This window comes from Lissotriton helveticus, chromosome 7, assembly GCF_964261635.1.
Source record: "Lissotriton helveticus chromosome 7, aLisHel1.1, whole genome shotgun sequence".
Classification (NCBI taxonomy): domain Eukaryota; kingdom Metazoa; phylum Chordata; class Amphibia; order Caudata; family Salamandridae; genus Lissotriton; species Lissotriton helveticus.
This window is the reverse complement of record NC_136068.1, coordinates 840,327,489-840,351,665: the sequence shown is the minus strand read 5'-3', so window position 1 is coordinate 840,351,665 and position 24,177 is coordinate 840,327,489. Positions and strand designations below refer to the sequence as shown.

The window sequence follows — 24,177 nt, the reverse complement described above, 5'->3', positions numbered from 1 at the left end:
CTTCGAGAAATGATCAAAAAACGATCAAAAAGTTAGTCAAAAATTGACTAGGGTTACTGCTTCTTCCAGATCTGCGCTTGCTGGCGCGGAAAAAAGAAGAACTGACGTCAGCACGCGGAGGCGGCGTCTAAGTACTCCGACGACGTCATCACGGCGCCCACGACGCCGACGACGGACGCGGAGCCGCAGACGACGCCTACTGACGCGCAAGGGTACTGCTACGCAAAAGTTTCCGGATCCAGTCTGACGCCTGGGGATATTCTAAGGTAAGGAATCTAATACTAACGTGTCTCTTTCAGATAGGGCAAGACAGTAAGCGATACAGTGGTGGGAGTGCACGAGACAGCAAGCGATACAGTGGTGGCCCGGTTTACTTCTGACAACGGCACTGTCGCCTCTGCCCCCGAATTCCGGCAGGCGACCCTGGGCGATGTACATTAGGGCGGCCGACACTTGAGCTAAGATTGGGCTTAGCTAGTGTGCCGCCTGAAATGCCATTTACCTTGTTTATGTAACTTATGAAAACAAAGCCCTTGTGTAGTGCACCGATTCCTGTGAAAAGTGTTCTGACACCTTTGGGTACTGTCAGCGCTATATAAATTCGCCTCAAACTAAGCCTTGCTACATCTTTTGACAAACCAGGTGTGAGCAAACCGTAAACAAGGCTTTTAAATCAAATTAATACCCTCTTTATGCTCAGCATTGCTCTAACTAATGGCATGCAAACGGGGAGGGGGGTGAAGGGGGTTCAGTACCGAGTACGCTGCCACCTGGGGGTACCTGACCCCGTTAATGATTTATCCCCAATGCCGATCGAAAAACAGCAGCTACTGTGAAACGCTCTGGCGCTATGACGGTATTTACTTCTTTCGAAACAACAGGAGTGAAAACCCATCAACAGGTCGGGATTGGGGTAATAGGCTATATATATTAAACAATATCCCAACTGGTATGATGAAAGGACAAATATTAAGGATATGAAAACATTATCCAGGGAGGCACAAGGAGACTCTATGCATTCATTTTCAGTGCTAAAAGCATCAATTTAATTGAACATATTTAAGGAATAGGACAGGGGAGAATTACAGTTAAATATCAGCACTGCAATTGTGAATACAAAATTTCAATGACCCAAGTGTGTACAAGGTGCACGAGTGAAAAGAGAGTGACACTACGGCGACGCAAGTATATGACGGTATTTACAGCGCAGAGCGGTGACATAAGAAATGCGCAACCATAATACTTTTTTTTTTTCTCTCCCATGCACCCTCACCAAGCCTCGACCCATTTCGGGGTGTCCGCCTGCAAAGCTCGGTGTCATCTGCCCCTCCAGCTGCACAACACCCGGCGTGGACCGAGGCCACATCGGGATGCCAAAAACGCGTGAGCACCGTGCAGGATGCTGTGCGGGGTCCGAGACCTTCTCCCTGAGCTCAAAGTAGGTTAAGGGTCCCTGCCGACCAAGCGCGCAGGCAAGCCCTCGGACTAAGATTAAGGTGAAAGTAGCCGGTGCCCCTAACATTAAAGAGACCAGCGCGCCCGGCTCTGCCCCCGCCATGGCCGCTGGAGAGGGAGGGAGGGGTGGGCGCCCGGGGGAGCGGCAGAGCAGAGTCGAGAGCGCGACGGAGAAGAGCTGCGGCAGAGGGAGGGGGGGAGGCGAGAGCGTGACGGAGGAGGGCAGAGGGAAGGGGGGGAGGCGAGCGGAGTCGAGCAGCTCCTGAAAGCAGAAGGGAAGGGAGGGGAGCAGATCCGGAAACAGCACTACGTTTCTCCGAGGCAAAGCAGAAATGCCTCGGAGAAACGCACCGCCGTTTTGCGATTCGGGGGCGTGTTTTTAGCAGTTGAGTGATGATTGACATCACTGATTAAAAACTGCAAAAAAACACGCCCCCGAATCTGCTCAAGCCGGGGCTAGAACCGAGTGACGCCCCTCTCCTCCAATGGCTGGCCAGCATTTACGAGGTCAGCCAATGGAGAAGAGGGGCGGGTTCAAGCCCCCATACTAGACATCATTAAATCTTCGGCTCCGCCCACCACTGTTTACATCAGTGTGGACGAGGCCTCGACCTAAAAACTCAGCCCAACGCCCTAAAACCGTATTCTCCACCCCAGGCCCAATCCTCCTTATGAGCCAGCTCTTCTGAGGCACAGTGCAGGTCGTAAAGAGGAAGCGGAATGGCCTCTCTGTTTCCTCTAATATTTCAGGCTGCACAGTGTGTGATCCGCAGGTCTTAAGACGTAACATGAAGTGTATCCAATGGAATGACAATGCTGACCTAAAAAGGCACAAAATAATTGTGAAAATGTTGAGGGAGCTCAGAATTCTGGCATCTCAGTCATATGAAAATAAAGGACCTGACATCACAGGCATGGAGGACGTCCCCAAGGAGCAGTTCTCGGGCTTTGAAGTAAACTCTCCGTTTGAAGCTAGCGGTGTCATCAATTAGTCTTGTTGTTCATTTGTTGTATTTATGCCACAAAGTATAGCATTCCCCAAACCAGAAAAAGGCCACACCATTTTAGCAACCCCGGATACATTAGAAGGTTGATTGCAAAAGTGATTTTATGTGATGCATTTTACAGAGAGAAACGTTAACACCCATTTGTTAAAAAATATATGGTTTCCGGGTTTGAATCACACTCGTTTACATGGAGTAACTTAAGATGTATCTACAATATGCATAGCATTCCCGCTGTCACTACTGGGTGGGGCAGTCTTTAAAAACTGATAAATACACACAGTGGTGACGTATATAACATGGACATATCCTGTTTAAGTACTTATTAACTGTAAAATTATTTGTTAGGGTTTTAATTAACTGAAACAATAAAATGATTTTGACTGAGAAGCGACGTCGTCTTTTAAATGCTCCTGTGCCACCCGTAACAAATGTAGATCGCTCACCATGTGCCACATTCATTGTAGCTGACCTATAATCAAGCAAATCCCCCAAAGAAAATACTGTTTGAGACAAACGATTTGAAAATAAAGATGTCACTTTTATTATGCTGTGAAGCAAGAGATTGCAGCAATACACATTTCATCAACGACCCAAAGTTACAATTTACTTTTGTTGTATTATAAAGGCACATCATTTTACTGATACATATTCAGTAACACATTTTCATTTAAAGGATTTTTTTTAGGAAGCTAGCAGATTTCACTTAGCTTTTCAAAGTTAATATAAAATTACAAATCCCCAGCGTAGATATATTAAAAATAAATGTGAGATGTCAATGGATACCTAGGAAAATACAGAAAACGCATGATATGCTGCATTGTGAAATTTAGTTGTGCATTGCAAGTACTTATAAAAACATCCTCTTAACATTGGCTATTTAGAAAAACAATGAATTTTCAGTCTATTATTCCAGTTAGCAGTTTAAAAAAATGTTGCAATCAAAATGTCATAATTTCCAAAAGTGTTAGTATTTTAATGTAAAAGTGTTGTTTCCCCCAAAAGGAGAACCATTACCAAAATATGCAAAAGTTAAAGATGGGCCCATGAAGTACTATCCACCTACTATAGAAAAATGACTGCAATCGTTGATGTACAAAATGGCAACACATTATCACACTTGGATGCACCTTGCAGAGGCGGCCAGAGGGGTGACTCTACCTGTTACCTCAAGAGTATTTCAGAGGAATGCATATAGGCTCATAAATGGGGTCTTGAGGATATATACAATTAACCACAAGTTCTAGATTTCAAATATTAGCAGTATTGTAACAAGCTTTCTGGTGTAGTCCTTCTCTTTTCCGTGTTTATTGGAAAATTGACCCATATATGGAAAACCTTTCTTTTAGCGTAAAAAAAGAATACCCTCTCACACCCAAACAGCTGTTGGTCTGTACATTAAGGAAAGTGAATTAGGCTTCTCTTCCTTTAAAATCAATTTCAGTAGCGGAAGAGGCAGGGCCCTCATTTGTTTGACTTGTCTGAAAGGTAGCTACCAGACTCTCAAATATAGGTGTGCTGTTCCGATAGACGTGTAAATAAACCTGAACTTTACAATTCAAAAAATGCTCAAGCAACTTTGAAGTACAAGAAAAGCCTTTATAATGTTTTGCCTTTTCTAGGCGAATATGATTTTCATTTTCCGAGAAGGTACCACTGTAGTGCATCATCAAAACGTAGTCCAATATGGCTACTAGCGGAGATCAGTGAACGATATTTTTTCAGTTTGAACATTACTTTAAAAGGCAGAAATTAAAATTGGACAACCCTTATTGTCAAAGTTGCTTGACGTTTTTTTAATGTGGAATAATCTTCAGTTTTATATAACCCTTCGCTGAACTTAATGCAAGGGGTGTCTATCCAAAGGGTGGCAACCCCAAGGGCCCTGCTCATAAGAATGATTCCCCTGGAGAGAAGGGACAGAGGTCATGCTTCGCCTTCCACCCTCTGGGACATGCAGGTACACCACCCTTAAGGAGTGCATCTTCTGTGCATGAACTCACAGCTGCTTAGCCATGGCTTCAAAAGACGACAACATGACAATAAGCTCCTTACTGGTGAAGGAAGGCAGCAACAGTGTTGGCTTCATAAAGGTCCTTGGCTTTCTTCGGGCTCCAGCGCATCCGCAGAGCTACGAAGAGTTAGACGAGCATCTTTGAAGGAGGAGATTGTGGCACACGTCACAGACCCGCACAGGTTTGGGGTAGGATGGAAGGGACAGTTCATTGCTTGAACAGCTGTTGCAAAAGATGTCACCGCAGTTTCTGCAATGATGCTGTAAAAGATTGTAAAGAGGAAAAAATGAAATGCTTCAATTTCGAAGTGAACATATGAAGTTGAGTTATAGTGGCTGCATTAATAGAGGTGTCTCAAAACACACTTTCGCATACACCCTCCTATAATGATTTTTCTAACAATTTAATTTAGAACTAAAATCAAACCAAGCTCTTTATTTAAATGAGGACATGTTCGCCAGTTAGCATCACTCTGCAAAACTTGGCTGCTCAGTTGACCTTGGCCTCTCTCTGGTTAACTGGGGTCATGGGCAGCATAGGATTTAATGGCACGTGAGCAAATAATGTACGCTTTGGAAGGTTGAAACATCGGTTTACATTACACTTTAGGCCCCTTTAATACTCTGGATGGGGAACAAAATAAAAAGGTGACAGACCCGGCTGTGTAAAGTGTCCTCCGCAGCTTCCCTTGAATACAATATATAAATGAATAGCTGGACGTGGCTTTTTGGCCCGAGAGTGGTACTTGGTGTGAGTAATACATCTCAAGGGCATTTTAGTACTTGTGTAATCCTGTCGGTGGTGAAGAAGTATAGTCAAAGAAATGCACAACAGAACAATGCTCAAGGCCATCTGAAGGTAGATGACAGAGGGAAGATGGTGAAGAATGTGAGACAGGTCACATCTATATTTTTTGTTTGATGAACTATTTAATATAGTGTTAGTAGACAAAAATGTGGTAGCAGGATGTATGTTGCCTTCTTTGTGATGCCAACTTGGAGGTCTACTTTTGATCTGAAAAATCAATAAAGGTTAAGATATAATAACTGGGATATATTCTTGCTTGTGCATCATACAAAAAGGTGTCATCTAAATTGTAGTCTCCATCTAGACCCGTTCATATGTGTACTCCGAGAAATCGCAGAGTTGATGGGACCAGGTGTGGCAGACCATGATGTCTAAGTGACTCAAGTCTCTCATGCAGAAACTTTCGATTTTATGGGACATCGGCTTAAAGTTGAAACTGCCCTGTGCTTTGAGTTTGGAGTATCTTGCGACCATATTCTGTGATATCCACGTGGTCAAACTATAGTAATTCAGCAACTGTTCTGTTGCGATCGAATACACTGGATTATGAAATAGTGTCGGCCCCTACGCCAAAGCCAGGAGATGTAGATACCTATTTATTTGCCTGCCTCCCTAGTGCAGTCAAGAACATTTCCAAATACTGTGCCTCGATTTGGTCACTAATCTGTGGATTACCAGGGTGGGTCGAAAGGTTCACACTAAAGTCTTTGATCAGGGAAATACAAAGTGTTTCCATAGTCTGTATATTTAGTTACCAAGCCTTGCTAGTAAAGTGCCGGGACGTTACCCGTGCTGAGGAAGGCAGATGCCTCTGGAGAGCTACCCATGGCGTTAAGATTTGTTCCATGGTACCTTGTCGAGGTTGTCAGTGTCTGGCAGATTGTTCGTCATGCCTGGCAAGTGTTTTCTGGTGAACATGATATTTTTCTCTAATAAATCTTCCCAAAACGTTTGGGTTTATAGGACGTGTTTAGTACAAAGCTTTTTGTAAGTGAACTGGATCCCATGTCTGTTATCCTCCGCAGCAGGGACACAAGTACCAGATGCTTTTCCATGAGCTCTGTAACGTTCATATGCGGGAGCCTTTCTTGTAAAGTCCCATGCTATTTCAACATAGATATCCTCTCTTTGCCAGTGACCGTTTTGTCAGTGTCTTTCCTTACTTGGGGTCTTGCAAGGCAGACCTCGCCGGAGACTGCGCTGTTCAGAGGTAAATAAGGAATTTCCGCTATGGTCCGCTGGGATCCATCTGGGAAAACAATCAAGCCCTTCCCTGTCAATAAAGATGTCCGCGAAAGTTCATTGGTTCCTTGCGGTTTTGTCTGTATATGAACCAAGTGGTACCAAGAGTGTTACTCTTTAACTCACAGATGATATCTTCTTGGTCTCTAAGCCACCAAGAGGCCCACAGAAATAATTAGATACATTTGCTGAGTTCTGCAGGCTAAAGGGCCCAGTCATCAACAATGGTAAAACTCAGCTGAACTTGGTGAAAACCTTTGGCGCCAATAATGGCTGTGAGAAAAAGACCTGACAGGTTAAGCATAAAAGGGAGGAACTTTCCATGCCTTGGATGGATATGTGACACTCGTGGGCATATTAACTAAAACTTCACACAAAGTTACTGTGCTGCGTTGCGTGAAACAGAGAGAGTAGAAATGCACCATATACATGTCCGGACTGGCTGTAGCGGGCAGTTTTTGCAGCATAGCTGCAATATCACCCCCTGTAATAAAAACTGCCCTGTCAAACAGCTCGGCCGCACCCCAACCCCCATGGGGGCCGGCCGAGCACTTTGCCAGGGCTGGTTTTGGTTCCCAGTCCGGCCCCAACCATATCTACTAAGATATGGGGCACTTGAGGCTGCCTTGCACCAACAGAGGCATCGTTGAGCTTTGCTGCAAGGGTGCCTGTGTTACGAGTACATTTGCTTTTGTACAGGGAGGGATACTTTCTGCACAAAAACAATCCTTAAAGGCATTTTTCTTTTTCCATGTGTGATGTGGAATGCATCACAAATAGAAAAAGCAAGTAACAAGGAGAAGTAAAGGTATTTCTCCCTGTCAGGGATGCGCACCATACTGGTGCAATCCCAAGTTTACCGACCTAGTAGATCAGGGATTGCATCAAAATCCATAGGTGGATGGTTAAAACCAGTATGCAGGGAGTTGGGAGTTGGTGACTATAGGGTCGCCCTACACATCCCCTCTTCAGACACAACATCTCTGCTTATTGTATGTGGGGTTGCAAAATACTTATCAAGTGCTTGGCTGATACGCACTAGGTCGATAAACTCAAACAAAGCTGTGAATTTGCCTGTATAGAAAGTCCATATGTACATCATTATCTTGCACTTTACTTCCTGTTATCAGGTTTAAAAAAATAAAATAAAATTGTATATAGATTTTTTTAACGTCTTTTATTGTTCTTATATTTGTGAATTGGACATACTATTTTATGCGTGTTTTTATGTTTAGAATGTATGTACTTTTATGATATGTAATATATCGAATAAAGTAATCCAATAACATAGGTGGATGCATGGGAAGGCCCATGCTCCATCCATGGAGCGCTGCCCGAAGCAAAGTAACACAAGCCAGAGGCGATATGTGCTGCCTTGTGTTGCTTTTTTAAAAATACAAAGCCAACAAAGGTACCGCAAATCAGCCGGTGCGTGACTTTGTAAATCTCTACTAACATTTTGCGTCATGGCTCCTCCAAAAAAGTGGCGCAGACACAACACAAAATGTTAGTAGGTCTGCGCCTAGGCATTTTCTATCACCAGCACAATATCTTATTTCTGCAGGAACAGTATGATGTTTTGAAGGGCCACTACACAAAATTAGTATGCACTGAGCAATTCGTTTTTAAACCACAAAATCATACATCTACTATTGGCATCCAGTGCCTGACATTTTCTTTATTATGAAATGCCTATAAAACATTCCCTCCTTCCTTTGTTAGGGCCGACTACCGTTTCACAGTTTTACTATTATTAGTATTATTTTAATTTTTTTACTAACTCAGACGAAATGTTATGAACAACAAGTTACATACCTTTAGTAACTATCTCTACTCGGAGATTCCTCACCCTTTAAACTGTTCCAGACTGGATCTAGAAACTTTGTAATAGCTCGCAGCGCAACTAAGTGAGATAGTGGGGCCAGTGGTGGCTGGCACAGGTAAGCGCGGTGTGGTGGGGAAAGTTAACAGACGTCAGAATAGGTATAATTAAATAAATAACACCTATTTCGGCGTCTGTCGACTCCCTCCCCTGCCACACCCCACTACACCATGCTTACCTGTCCCGGCCGCTACTGAGTGGGGCTCTGGTAGCAGTTGCAATCCTTCCTTCTGACATGCCAATGCACAGACATAGAAAGTGCTACCCTATGTGTTGATGGCAGTTCCCTTCCATTTTCCACACCCTCAGAGGCTAAGAGAAGACCAACGTAATTATATATATATGTATATATATATATATATATATATATATATATATATATATATATATATATATGAACTCCACTATTGCTGGTAGAAGGGGTCAGCTGTCACGGGCGGTCCTGCATGAAGCTACCAGCCAGCCACATTAAATTCTTCAGAAAAACTCCACCAATTATGGAAAGATGCAGGACACTCGTAGTTCAGTGGTATAAGATTTATTCCGCAGATGAAAAAGTAACGACGCGTTTCGCCAATACGGCTTGATCACGCTCGTCTGCATGTAAACACAGCCATTTTTTTATACATCCAACACCCTAGTGCATAGTTACCAACTTGGAAAATAAGCAGCCATTTTGGAATGGTAAAATGTTGATGGAAAACATATGCTAACCCGTCCGGGTCGCAATTCCTGACATTGATATATTTCAAAAACATGTAACATGAATTATGTACATATTAAATACAAAAATATATTAGTTGCTGTCAAAAGAGTTACGTATGATCAAATCACATAATTTGAACTCCCACAATGTTTTCGACATATCAGAATCTAGTAAATGCATAATTATATCATCATTACACATGTACTCCCAGATATCTTCCTCGGGAGAAAATAAATTACCAGCGTGAGTGATAGTATTTCATTCGCTGCTCAATAATCTTCCGCGCCATTGGTTAAACGTTGTCCTAGCTACATGCCGTCAACAGTCGTAATGATCGACTATGTGAGAAAAAATGCATACAACTCTGCCCCAGTGGGCTATAAACCTCCCAAGTGTTCAAAGTCACGTGAAATCATATAAACCCCAGTGGGTTTCAAAAAATAATATTGCATTAATAGATTCTTCCAATAGAGTCCAATATCTTCTGCTAGCCCAAGTTGTGTGAAATCTAAAAACAATACAAAGATTGTGTTAAAATCAAGAAGACTACGGATACATTATTACAATAGATTAACTCTAATCTGAATGTGCACATATATTCATTCATATAAATGTACGGCCAGTTCTTCACTCATATTAAATCCTTTCGGAGTAAGACACTCGAAATCCACAATATATTTTGATTCTAGTTTCCTAAGTGACAACTCGCGATTGCCTCCTCGGATCCCCAAATCAACGCTGTCAATAACCACTAACTGCACCAATTTCTCATCCTGCATGTGTTCTGAGAAGAAATGTCGCGCTATAGGGTATTGTCTGTTGTTGTTGCGTATTGCGCGAAGGTGCTCCAGTACTCTCTTTTTGGCCTCATGTTTGGTACTTCCCACATACCATTTATTGCATGGGCAGATGAGCACATATACACTATAGGGTGTGTTGCATGTTAGATATTTGCGTATTGTGAAGGTCTTACTAGTAGTGGGCACAAGAAGAGTCTGGCAATCATGACTAAATTTACATGCTTTACAGCGTCTGCAGCATTTAAAGCCAACATCCTGATTAGTTGTACTCGCTGATGTAACATAATTTCTACTTAGTTCATCTCTTAATGATCTACCTTTCCGGAAGGTTATTTGTGGGTTGTCACTCAAATATTTCTTGAGATGTATGTCAGTATGCAACACATGCCAATGTTTCTCAAATATTTTACGCACCTCACGTGCTTGACCTGAAAAAGTAGTGATAAATCTTACTTGGTTTACATCATCCGATGTAACTCTCGGAATCAATAATTCGTCTCTGGTTTTCAGTGCTACTCTTTCCTTGGCAGTGTTGATCATATTAGGACTATACCCCCTATTCTGGAATCTCAGACACATTTTCTTCTCTTCATCACGAAATGCACTCTCGGTACTGCAATTCCGTTTGGCGCGGAGTAGCTCGCCATACGGAATGCTGTAAACCAAGCTACGGGGATGGCAACTGTTCGCATTTAAGATGCTGTTACCAGCAGTTTTTTTGCGAAACAGCTTGGTGACCAGCTGTTTGTTCTCAACCTCAACAAGAACATCGAGAAACTCAAGCTTTACATTACTGATATGTTCAGTAAATGCAAGATTCAAATTGTTGACATTTAGTTTCTGTATAAAAAGCTTCACAGATGTCTCATCACCGTTCCAAATAAAGAAAATGTCATCTATGTACCGCAGCCACAGGGCCACGTTGTCAAAGTCTGCCATCTCACTGACAACCTGCTCCTCCCACCAGCCCATGAATAGATTCGCATAGCTGGGGGCGAAGCAGGTTCCCATGGCTGTGCCCTGTGACTGACGGTACAAGATGTTGTCAAAGAAAAAAAAATTGTTTCTAAGACAAAAGTCAATCATAGATATGATCATTTTCGAGTGTTGCAAGTACGAGACAGAACGTGTCCTTAGAAAATGTTCAATGGCTTTCAGTCCCTGCTCATGAAAAATACTCGTATAAAGGCTTGTCACATCTAGTGTGACTAGAATAAAGTGATCTTCCCAATGAATTCCATTTATGGCAGTCAAAAAATGGGTAGTATCTTTAATGTACGATGGGAGAGCGACCACATACGGTCTAAGGTAGTGGTCGATGTATTTTGATGTATGTTCCAATAGTGACCCAATTGAAGATACAATTGGACGGCCTGGTGGAACTAGGGGGTCTTTGTGAAGTTTGGGTAATAAGTATAACATGGGGGTTCTAGGGTGGGCACAATATAGATATTGAAATTCCTCAGGTTCAATTAATCCCACATCTTTCCATTCCAACAACAGATCCCTGAATGTTAGGTTAGATTTCAACAGATCTTCCTGGTTAGTTTTGCAGTAACACCTCACATCATTAAGTTGTCGTAGCCCCTCATTAATGTACTGAGTTTTGTTAAGCACTACAACGTTTCCACCCTTGTCACTTTGTCTAATGACAATACTCCCATCACATTTCAATTCATCAATGGCCAATAATTGGCTAGTGGTAAGATTTTTCTTTCTGCCCGGTATTTTTTGGTAACGTAATTTGGTCAAATCATGCAAAACACCTCTTTCGTGATGCCATCGATGTATTCGAAAGAGGTGTTTTGCATGATTTGACCAAATTACGTTACCAAAAAATACCGGGCAGAAAGAAAAATCTTACCACTAGCCAATTATTGGCCATTGATGAATTGAAATGTGATGGGAGTATTGTCATTAGACAAAGTGACAAGGGTGGAAACGTTGTAGTGCTTAACAAAACTCAGTACATTAATGAGGGGCTACGACAACTTAATGATGTGAGGTGTTACTGCAAAACTAACCAGGAAGATCTGTTGAAATCTAACCTAACATTCAGGGATCTGTTGTTGGAATGGAAAGATGTGGGATTAATTGAACCTGAGGAATTTCAATATCTATATTGTGCCCACCCTAGAACCCCCATGTTATACTTATTACCCAAACTTCACAAAGACCCCCTAGTTCCACCAGGCCGTCCAATTGTATCTTCAATTGGGTCACTATTGGAACATACATCAAAATACATCGACCACTACCTTAGACCGTATGTGGTCGCTCTCCCATCGTACATTAAAGATACTACCCATTTTTTGACTGCCATAAATGGAATTCATTGGGAAGATCACTTTATTCTAGTCACACTAGATGTGACAAGCCTTTATACGAGTATTTTTCATGAGCAGGGACTGAAAGCCATTGAACATTTTCTAAGGACACGTTCTGTCTCGTACTTGCAACACTCGAAAATGATCATATCTATGATTGACTTTTGTCTTAGAAACAATTTTTTTTTCTTTGACAACATCTTGTACCGTCAGTCACAGGGCACAGCCATGGGAACCTGCTTCGCCCCCAGCTATGCGAATCTATTCATGGGCTGGTGGGAGGAGCAGGTTGTCAGTGAGATGGCAGACTTTGACAACGTGGCCCTGTGGCTGCGGTACATAGATGACATTTTCTTTATTTGGAACGGTGATGAGACATCTGTGAAGCTTTTTATACAGAAACTAAATGTCAACAATTTGAATCTTGCATTTACTGAACATATCAGTAATGTAAAGCTTGAGTTTCTCGATGTTCTTGTTGAGGTTGAGAACAAACAGCTGGTCACCAAGCTGTTTCGCAAAAAAACTGCTGGTAACAGCATCTTAAATGCGAACAGTTGCCATCCCCGTAGCTTGGTTTACAGCATTCCGTATGGCGAGCTACTCCGCGCCAAACGGAATTGCAGTACCGAGAGTGCATTTCGTGATGAAGAGAAGAAAATGTGTCTGAGATTCCAGAATAGGGGGTATAGTCCTAATATGATCAACACTGCCAAGGAAAGAGTAGCACTGAAAACCAGAGACGAATTATTGATTCCGAGAGTTACATCGGATGATGTAAACCAAGTAAGATTTATCACTACTTTTTCAGGTCAAGCACGTGAGGTGCGTAAAATATTTGAGAAACATTGGCATGTGTTGCATACTGACATACATCTCAAGAAATATTTGAGTGACAACCCACAAATAACCTTCCGGAAAGGTAGATCATTAAGAGATGAACTAAGTAGAAATTATGTTACATCAGCGAGTACAACTAATCAGGATGTTGGCTTTAAATGCTGCAGACGCTGTAAAGCATGTAAATTTAGTCATGATTGCCAGACTCTTCTTGTGCCCACTACTAGTAAGACCTTCACAATACGCAAATATCTAACATGCAACACACCCTATAGTGTATATGTGCTCATCTGCCCATGCAATAAATGGTATGTGGGAAGTACCAAACATGAGGCCAAAAAGAGAGTACTGGAGCACCTTCGCGCAATACGCAACAACAACAGACAATACCCTATAGCGCGACATTTCTTCTCAGAACACATGCAGGATGAGAAATTGGTGCAGTTAGTGGTTATTGACAGCGTTGATTTGGGGATCCGAGGAGGCAATCGCGAGTTGTCACTTAGGAAACTAGAATCAAAATATATTGTGGATTTCGAGTGTCTTACTCCGAAAGGATTTAATATGAGTGAAGAACTGGCCGTACATTTATATGAATGAATATATGTGCACATTCAGATTAGAGTTAATCTATTGTAATAATGTATCCGTAGTCTTCTTGATTTTAACACAATCTTTGTATTGTTTTTAGATTTCACACAACTTGGGCTAGCAGAAGATATTGGACTCTATTGGAAGAATCTATTAATGCAATATTATTTTTTGAAACCCACTGGGGTTTATATGATTTCACGTGACTTTGAACACTTGGGAGGTTTATAGCCCACTGGGGCAGAGTTGTATGCATTTTTTCTCACATAGTCGATCATTACGACTGTTGACGGCATGTAGCTAGGACAACGTTTAACCAATGGCGCGGAAGATTATTGAGCAGCGAATGAAATACTATCACTCACGCTGGTAATTTATTTTCTCCCGAGGAAGATATCTGGGAGTACATGTGTAATGATGATATAATTATGCATTTACTAGATTCTGATATGTCGAAAACATTGTGGGAGTTCAAATTATGTGATTTGATCATACGTAACTCTTTTGACAGCAACTAATATATTTTTGTATTTAATATGTACATAATTCATGTTACATGTTTTTGAAATATATCAATGTCAGGAATTGCGACCCGGACGGGTTAGCATATGTTTTCCATCAACATTTTACCATTCCAAAATGGCTGCTTATTTTCCAAGTTGGTAACTATGCACTAGGGTGTTGGATGTATAAAAAAATGGCTGTGTTTACATGCAGACGAGCGTGATCAAGCCGTATTGGCGAAACGCGTCGTTACTTTTTCATCTGCGGAATAAATCTTATACCACTGAACTACGAGTGTCCTGCATCTTTCCATAATTGGTGGAGTTTTTCTGAAGAATATATATATATATATATATATATATATATATATATATATATATATATAGATCCACCAAAGACGTGCGCAATCCATCACGCTGCACGAACCACACCAGCAGAGCTTGAAAGAAGTTCTTTTTATTTGGAGCAAAACAGGCATAACGCGTTTCAAGTTCAACAACTTTTCATCAGATGCCGATAGCTACTTGTCCGTGGGTTTGTTAGGTTTTAAATCAACGTAACTCTAAGGACAGTGAAAAGGGACTTCAGTCCATTCCTTCCAATTAAAGGGACAGTCTTTAAGGTATTTCTTTCACGTGTCATCCAAACAAAGTAGCAGGGGAAAGTACTTCAAAATACACAAGGTTATATATATATTGCTGCTCCACTCTTCACGCTACTCCACGGCACAAAGAAAAGCACTCTCGGGGGCGAGTCCAGAAACGATTTTATTGTAGACTCACGGTAACCAGACGCGTTTCGGCAGTCGCCTTTCTCGATGGTGTGACACCATCGAGAGTAGCGTGTAGAGTGGAGCAGCAATATACACAGAGTAGCGTGAAGAGTGGAGCAGCAATAGATGCGGGCGCACCACCCGCGAGAAGCACCCACACGAGAGTTCACGGACGAGGTGAAACAGGAAGCAGTGATATATATATATATATATATATATATAGATATATCATTATACGCCAAAACTAACCTGGAAGCTTGTTACTAACAACTCTCCCTTCTAGTCAATGTTATTGCGACCAAGGATGCAAATGCAGAGGGGAGGGGTGGCGGATTTATGAGTTCTATGTTTTGATCATAATGTACATAATCACCCTCTGTGCCGGAAACTATCGCATGTAACAGTGTACTAAATGTGAATTGATATCGCTATGTTTTATTTTGTGCAATAAAAAGCTTAATAAGAAAAAAAAAGGATGCAAATGCATTGTTCCATGAAAGGCGGTTTCATTAATGCGGTTAACAGAGTATTTAACTCCCAATCTGGAGACAATTTACTGAAGGCAATCAACTGAAGTTATGGAGGTCTGTGGTAAAATATTAGTGGAAAGTAGATGCAAGTCTGCTTTGAACAGGGTGAGAGTTTGGATGGACATGTTCTACAACTCTGAATACCAAAGTTGATGCGCCATAATGGCACCAAGAAAATCGGCTTGCAGTGCTCTTATTTTGAACAACAGTCTTGGTACCAGAGGAATGGGTGGGAATATACATTCAGTCCAGATCATTGTGAAAGCTACTTCTCTCGCTTCTGGGCAACACCATCAGCTTACAAACTGGGGGTAGTTAGAGTTCTGGTCTACTGGACACATATCCCCCTGGGAAGCACCCAATCTCTGAAATACTAGATTTAATTGCACATTGGGCTTTATGATCCGTATCTTCTAAGCCTACTGCAACAGCATGCGCTATGATGTTCCTCCCTCCTTCGGAATGAAATTCATGGTTGTGTCATAGTCTGTACCAATCATGACTTGAGAGTCTTTCCTTGTGGAAAAGAAGGCTTGAAGAGCCCATCTGACTCCTTTTGAGTTTGAGAAGTTTGATACTGAGCAACATCTCTCTTGAACCATTGACCTTTGACATCCTTATAGACAAGTGTCTTTTGTTAAGTAAAGTTGCGGTTTGGCAAGCAAAAGGGGTTGACCTTTGAATACACTACTGTTCTTTAACCTAACCACCATAATTGCAAGGCCAGCTTCATTTCTGGGTGGGGGGCGGTGACTGGGAGTTATGATGATTACCTTGTATTAACTTACATTTCTCTGCTTCCAGTGCATGCTTAGCTGCTCTTGGTTGTTGTCAAGTTGATGTATTCATAGTGGTAGCTAAACCTAAGCTTGAAAAAGTTACTTTCATTATGATCATATCTGAGCCTTCTTGATGCATCCCTCCCAGTCATCTAGAAAAAGGTAGACTACACACCCCTTCAGAGACAGGGACCTTATGGAGGAAATCGACTATGTTTTGCAGGAATCAGGATTTTGGAATAGGCCATCTCACTGATCCAGCGATGGTAGGAATTTTTTATTTTTGACGCACTTTAGGATTTTGTATTATGATCAAGCTTCTTGTTTCTTGAGATACAAGTTGCTGGACCTGGCCTCTTTGTAGGGTCACCCGTCACCCTCAAACCTTTGCCTTCACCCCTCCTACTTTTGCTGAATTCATTTTTGTTGGCTGTAGGGCTCTCTGCATGTTACCACTGCTAACCAGTGCTAAAGTGCTTGTCCTTACTCCCCCAAACATGGTAAATTGGCTTACACCTAACTGGCACCTGTATTTAATTATAAGTCCTTTGTAAAGTGGTATACAATATATACACATGGCCTGTGTTAAACCTGGCATCTTTGGCGTGGTTTCCCACTATCTTTTTGCCTCTACCTCCTGTATTTTTGATGCTGTGCTGGATTTCGTTTTTGCTGGGTTAGATGCTTTGGGCACTTTGCCACTGCTGTTCAGTGTCAAAGTGCAAGCGGTCCCTATGTAAATTGTTATTATGATTGGTTATCCATGATTGGCATATTTGTGTCACCAAGAAGTCCCTAGTAAAGTGCACTGAGTGTGCCAGGGCTGGTGATATCAAATGCTACTAGTGGGCCTGCAGCACTGATTGTGCCACCCACATGAGTAGCCCTAAAATGGTGTCTCAGGCCTGCCACCGCAGGGCCTGTGTGCAGTCTGTGAACTGCCATGTCCTCCTGGTCAGTGTCCCCACTGGCCGGGCCTAATTCTTCCCTTTCTGTACACATTGGTCCCCCTATGGAAGGCCCAAGGTACCCCCTTGGGCAGGGTGCAGTGTATGTGAAAGGTAGAGCATGTACTTGTGCAGGTGACATGCTCTGGTAGTGAATTACAGCCATTTTCGTTTTTCACTATTGTAAGGCTATCTTGCCCCCATAGGCTATTATGGGGGATGCTGGCTACAGCGGCAACCAGCATATCTTCCCATAGGAGCAAGATAGGACATACAAGTCTGGTATCCCTGAACTCAGAATTTAATAACACATCTTTTAGGAAAGGTTGTTTTTAAATCCTGTGTTTGAGAACAGCACTTTTAGAAAGTTGCTGTTCTCTTGTCTGCCCTTTCTGTGTGCCTTGGTCTGTTTGTGAATTGACTGTCTGGTTTGTGAGTGACAGGGGCTGGGTGGCTCCCAGAGTCTGAGTGGGCGATCCATCTGCATCTAGAGTGGTGGGAGGGGGTAGCACCTGGGCCTGAATAGGGCTGTGCCTACCTTCCACAATGCAGGCTCCACCTCCTGCTGGGCGGCTGACGACCCTGCCCTTCTCCCTGAAAGGAAAGGAGAGGCCAGGAAAACAAAGTGCTCAAGGAACACCCAGAACTGGTTCAGATCGGGCTCAAAGCCCTCCTGCACAAAGGGATCAAAGACTTTTAGGGGTATAAGTACAGGACCCCTGACTACAGAAAATTAGATCATCCTGGAATCAAGAAGGAACCCCTGCCAAGGAGAAAGCTGAAAATGAAGAAGGAAGACTGTCCTGCCGTTGCTCTGCTGGACTGACCTGCTGTTGCTTTGCTGCCAAGGAGAGGGGAAGGACTTTGCTTTTGGTACTGTGTCCCCTTGCTTGAAGGACGTTCCAAGGGCCTGAGAAGAGCTGGCTCCCTGTTAAGAAGTCCCAGGAACAAAATGACTTCACCCCCAGCTTCCCTGAACTCTGCTGAGAGAGTTCTGTCCTTCCTAAAGTGCTTGGGCCAGTTGTGGTGCCTCTGGAAGTTGTACCTGTGTTGGGAAGCTGGAAACCAAGCTTTTAAAGACTTTCTGCAAGTTTTGTCGCATCGCTCGCTTGCAAAGCGCATCCCTGATAGTGCGAGGAAATTCCCGCCGCTACGAAGGCCGAGATCGCCGCAGTGCCTGTTGCCGCTGCCGGAGTCGTCTCATTCTTCGTTTGCGGGACGCACCAGACTGGTGCGGTAAGATTACCATCGCTGTGAGTGTCGTCGCAGAGCCTGTCGTCGCTGGGTGAGATCGTCGCACCGCTTGCTTGCGGACCGCATCACGTCGCTGCGAGTGTCGTCGCAGAGCCATCGCATCGAGGAGCTGCGAGAGGAAGGTCACCGCTGGTCCGCGCATCGTCGCCCCGGAGATCGTCGCAACTCCAAAGATCACCGCATCGTGCCATTGCAATCTTCTTTTACTACGGAACCTCCGCACCGGAATCCATACAAGGTATCGCATCCTTCCCCATACAGACCGGAGTCACCGCATCACGCCCGCTACATCCAGCGGGGCTGTCGCATCGCCTCCCCCAGGGTCTCAGGAGTGACGCATCGCTTGTTTTCCACCGCACCAGTTTCTGTTTTGGAACTTTGTTGCATTTAAAGGTACTGTTGGCTAAACGTGACGCAACTGTGAACTTTTCACACAACTGTGGATTATTTTATCTCAACTTTACGAACTCTTTTGAAACCATAATCTTGAACTGTGTATGTTGGATTTTTGTCGTTTTGGTCTTGTGTAGTTTAGATTGAAATACCTTTATTTTTCTAAACTGTTGTGGAGTCAGTTTGTGGTGTTTTTACTGTGTTACTGTGAGTGTTGGTACAAATACTTTACACATTGCCTTCGATAAGCCTTGACTGCTCGTGCCAAGCTACCCAGGGGGTGAGCAGAGGTTATGTAAGAGTGTTTGCTCCTTACCCCGACTAGAAGCAAGGGTCCCTATTTGGACAGTGGTACCTATCTCTGCCAACTAGAGACCCCCAGTTCTAACATTGTTGGTCAGCGGTGGGATTTGAACTTGTATTTGTACTAGACCCACAGTGATTGTTGTACACCACTAGTGAGTGCAGACCACTACGCCACCCCATACTACTGGTTTTTTTGGTTGGTTCTATTTTTGATTAACTCTTCAAAGCATCATGTCTGTGAATGGAAAGGCACCCAGTGTGGAAGAGGCAGAATTGGAATTTTGTATTGAGGATTTGTATTCCTACAAAGTTGCACAGCTTAAACAATTCTGCAGCCAGTTTGAGTGCCCCATAAAGAACAGCCTCAGGAAGGAGGACCTACAGAGCATCTTGAAGGCCTATTGGGAGGCCCAGGAATGAAATGGTGCAAGTGGAAAGGGGGGGTTTCAGCCCCATGAATTGCCTGTGAGCAGATCAGATTCAAGGGCTGGCAGCAACCACTCCGGCCGGGGTCTGACCCCAGAAGAATTAGAAGAAAATCAAAAAGTGAGAGATCATGAAATTGAAATCTTGAGAATGAAAATGAAACAATTGGAGGTAGAAAAAGAAAGGGCGGCAGAGGAGAGCAAAAATGCCCGTGCCCTGGAGGAGAATAAATTGCTTTTGGCTCTGAAGTGAGCATGAGAGAACTGGATATCAAGGCCAAGCAGGTGGATTCCAGTTCAAATGGTGGCAGCGCACAGCCAGTGCAGATGGGTAAAGTATAAATTCCCAAGGATGTGGTACAGAATTACCATAGGAGTGAGGATATTTATGCCTGTTTTTTTCTTATGAGATTGCATTGAGAATGAATGGTGTGCCTGAACAGCATTGGGGGGCGGGCCTGTGGAAACATTTTGAGGTTTCTGGGAGGAGTGCTCTAGAGCCCTTAGAGTTAGCAGGTACCATGACCTACCCCAATATGAAGGAGGCCTTATGTCTGAGGTATGGACTTACTCCAGAGCCGTACAGACTGCAGTTTAGGAACTCTAAGAAGAGAGAGTCTGAGACTTGGATGGAGTGTGTTAATTTGTACTCACGCGCACTGGAAGGTTGGATGAAGGGCAGCAAAGTAACTGATTATAAGGGGTTGTTGCATTTAATTAGTTGGGAGCACTTGAGTAGTCTTTGTGTTCCAGAGCTGCGCCAGCATCTTTTAGTCAGCAAGCTGACAGACCCCATTGAGCTTGCTAAGGAGCCGGACCAATGGACCAGTACCAGGGTCCACAGAGGAATTGTGGGTACCACAGCCAAAGGTGGGTAGGGTCCCCAGCAGAAGAGTGGTGGGGACAAGGGTAACCAAAAGGAGTTCTCACAAGGGCCCCAAAATAGTTCCCAGGGAAAGGAATCCCAACCCCCCAGACCTAGACAGCCATGGCCCCCTAGGAGCAGGCGGGACAATAGAGACAACAGGGACAACAGGGGTCCCCCTACCTGCTATCACTACAATGAGGTGGGCGACTTTGCTCCTAGATGTCCCAAGAAACCTCCAGCACCCACTGGTGCTCCAGCCCCAGGGTTAGCAAGTGTAGCTTTGGGAGGGGATTTTTTTTCTAGTGAGGAGGAGGGAGCAGCAGTTATGACCCTTGTCTCTTTAGGAGACCAAGAGATGGTCCAGGAAACCTTACTGCCCCCTAACACTAAGAAATACGGGCAGAAAGTGATCATCAATGGGAGAGAGTTAGAGGCTCTGTGAGACACAGGAGCCAGTGTGACATTCGTGAGGTGTCAGTGGGTGTCTGAAGAGCAGGTCATTCCTGATGTACTCCGCCCTGTAGTGGCAGCTGACAGCTCAGTGCGCCTCTGCAAAGTGGCGCGTGTTCCCTTTGAATGGGGAGGGGTCTCTGGTCTCTTGGAAGTTGTTGTCAGTGATGCCTTGCCTGTAGACTGTCTGCTAGGTAATGACCTGGAGCGTTCTCCATGGAAGGATGTGGAGCACCGAACTCATCTGGAGATGTTGGGTTTGCCTGCGTAGATCTGAGTGACCACGCGTGCTATGGCAGCCAGTAAGGGTGATTCAGCAGAACTGGAGCCTGAAACAGTGGCCCAGAGACCTGCCAAGAGAGGAAGAGGTAGGGGGTGCGGGAAACCAGCCCCAGCCGTTCCAACGGTCCAGGAATAAGCTGAACCTGAGGGTGGTGCCCTGGAACCTACAGAGGAACAGTTGGCCGAACTTGGCGACCTGCCTGAGCTGACCCATTGTCAGCACGAAGGTGGGCCCTCCAGGGAGGAATTCTGCAAGGCGCAGAAAGAGTGCACTTCCCTCATTGGCATGCGGCAACAGGCTGCAGACCAGGCAGCAGGTGGAGCATCCAAAAATCATTTCCTTTACTGGGAAGATGAGTTGTTGTATAGTGAGCCTAAGTTTGCTGAACCCGGTGCAGCCCGAGTGCTGGTGGTACCCGCACGCTTCAGGAACTTCCTAATGGGTCAGGCTCATGACGTGCCTCTCGCAGGACATCTGGGGCAAGACAAGACCTTCCAAAGGCTTGTCACCCACTTCTACTGGCCCCAGATGAAGAAGCACGTTGGTACCTTTTGTAGAACTTGCCAAACATGTCAGGCCAGTGGCAAGAGCGGAGGGAAGTGCAAGGCACCCCTCCAACCCTTTCCTGTGGTGAGCACCCCTTTCGAGTGGGGCCCCTGGACCCCAAGACAGCCTTAGGCAACAGGTTCATCTTGGTCTTGGTGGACCATGCCACCCGGTACCCGGAAGCAGTCCCTGTCAGAACAATCACAGCACTCGTGGTGGGCCGTGCATTGATGGGGATCTTTTCCCGAGTGGGGTTCCCCAGAGAGGTGGTCTCCGACCGGGGTATCAACTTCATCTCTAGGTACATGAAGTCTCTGTGGGAGGTAACTTATAAGTTCACCACTCATACCACCCTCTAAGAAATGGGTTGGTTGAAAGGTTCAACCGCACCCTCAAAGGTCTGATCATGGGCCTAGCGGAGCCAATGAGATGGAAGTGGAACGTCTTTCTGCCATGCCTGTTGTTTGCCTACAGGGAGGTGCCTTAGAAGTCCTTAGGGTTCAGTCCCTTTGAACTCCTGTATGGCCACCCTGTTAGAGGACCTCTCACACTGGTGAAGGAGGGGTGGGAGAAATCCCGTGGGAAGACACCCCAGGATGGGTTTAGCTACGTGCTGGCCTTCCGCAACCAGACACAACGCTTCAGGAAGCTTGCACAGGAGAACCTAGAAGCTAGCCAGGAAGAAATGAAAAGATGGTACGACCAGAATACCACTCTGGTCGAATTTCAACCTGGGCAGAAAGTGTGGGTGATGGCGCCAGTGGAGCCTTGTGCGCTCCAAGACAAGTGGACTGGGCTATATGAGGTGGTGGAGTGCAAGAGTGAAGTAACTTACCTGGTTAACTTGAAGACTCCCAGGCAGCCCCTGAGAGTCCTGCATGTGAACCGCCTCAAACCCCACTTTGAGAGGTCTGAAGTGACAATGCTCATGGCTACAGATGCTGGAAGGGAAGAGGATAGTGATCCTCTCCCTGACCTCCTGGCAGCCAAGGAGCAAGACGGGTCAGTGGATGGTGTGATCCTCTCGTCCACCCTGACCCCAGAACAGCAGAGGGACTGTCGCCAGGTGTTGGGTCAGTTTTCCTCTCTGTTCTCCCTGACCCCAGGTGTCACCAATTGGTGCGTCCATGATGTGGACACTGGAGATAGCCTGCCTGTGAAACTGAAATTTTACAGAGTAGCTGACAAGGTCAGGGCCAGCATCAAGGAAGAAGTTTCCAAGATGTTGGCGCTAGAGGTGATTGAGCCCTCCAGCAGCCCCTGGGCTAGCCCAGTGGTCTTAGTACCAAAAGCTGCTGCCCCCGGTGCCACTCCAGAACTCTGGTTTTGTGTGGACTACTGTGGGCTCAATGCGGTCACCAAGACTGACGCACACCCCATCCCCAGAGCTGATGAGCTCGTGGATCGGTTGGGAGCTGCCCAGTACCTCAGTACGTTTGATTTAACTTCTGGGTACTGGCAGATTGCCTTAACTGATGGGGCCAAAGAGAGGTCTGCATTCTCAACGCCAGAGGGGCACTTCCAGTTCCGAGTTATGCCCTTTGGGTTGAAGAATGCCACTGCCACTGCCACATTCCAGAGACTGGTAAACCAGGTACTGACCGGGTTGGAGGAATTCAGCGCCGCATACCTGGATGACATTGCTGTGTTCAGCTCCACGTGGGAAGAACACTTGCAACACCTCTGTGAAGTGGTGAAGGCTCTGCAAAGAGCAGGCTTCACTATCAAGGCCAGCAAGTGCCAGATAGGGCAGGGATCTGTGGTGTACTTGGGACACCAGCTAGGGAGCGGCCAGGTGGCACCCCTACAGGCGAAGATTGATACCATTCTGGCTTGGGAGCTCCCCAAGTCCCAGACAGAGGTAAGAGCCTTTTTAGGTCTCACCGGGTATTACAGACGGTTTGTCAAGGGATATGGCACCATTGTTGCCCCCTTGACAGAGCTGACTTTCAAGAAGCAGCCCAAGAAAGTGAATTGGACCGAAGCCTGCCAAACTGCTTTTGATGCCCTGAAGACTGCCATGTGCACAGCACCGGTGCTCAAGGCACCCGAGTTCTCCAGTGAGTTCATAGTGCAGACAGACGCTTCAGAGCATGGTGTGGGAGCAGTACTCTCACAGATCACTGACGAGGGCTGGGACCAACCTGTAGCTTTCATTAGCCGGAGACTACCCCCAGTGGAGTGCAATTGAAAGGGAAGCTTTTGCTGTGGTCTGGGCTCTGAAGAAGCTGAGGCCCTACCTGTTTGGGACTCACTTCCGTGTTCAGACAGACTACAGGCCCCTCAGACGGTTAATGCAGATGAGGGGTGAGAACCCAAAACTGTTGAGGTGGTCCATCTCCCTACAGGGAATGGACTTCACGGTGGAACACCGCCCTGGCACAGAACACGCCAATGTGTGTGTGTGTGTCAACATGTTTCAGAGTGTGGAACCCCTTCTTCAGGACGGGG

The 24,177-nt window shown here is 44.9% G+C and overlaps 1 protein-coding gene across 3 annotated transcripts in view; it reads right to left on the bottom strand.

The window, feature by feature from the left end:
• Window positions 1–2,979: 2,979 nt before the first annotated feature.
• The window catches only part of RUFY1 (RUN and FYVE domain containing 1), a 594,809-nt gene continuing 573,611 nt past the window's right edge, over window positions 2,980–24,177 (bottom strand). For all 3 annotated transcript variants that reach the window (XM_078653337.1, XM_078653336.1, XM_078653338.1), the window contains one exon: window positions 2,980–4,734. In XM_078653337.1, coding sequence (XP_078509463.1) covers window positions 4,591–4,734 — 144 coding nt within the window. In that variant the 3' untranslated portion in view covers window positions 2,980–4,590. The remainder of the gene's footprint in view (window positions 4,735–24,177) is intronic.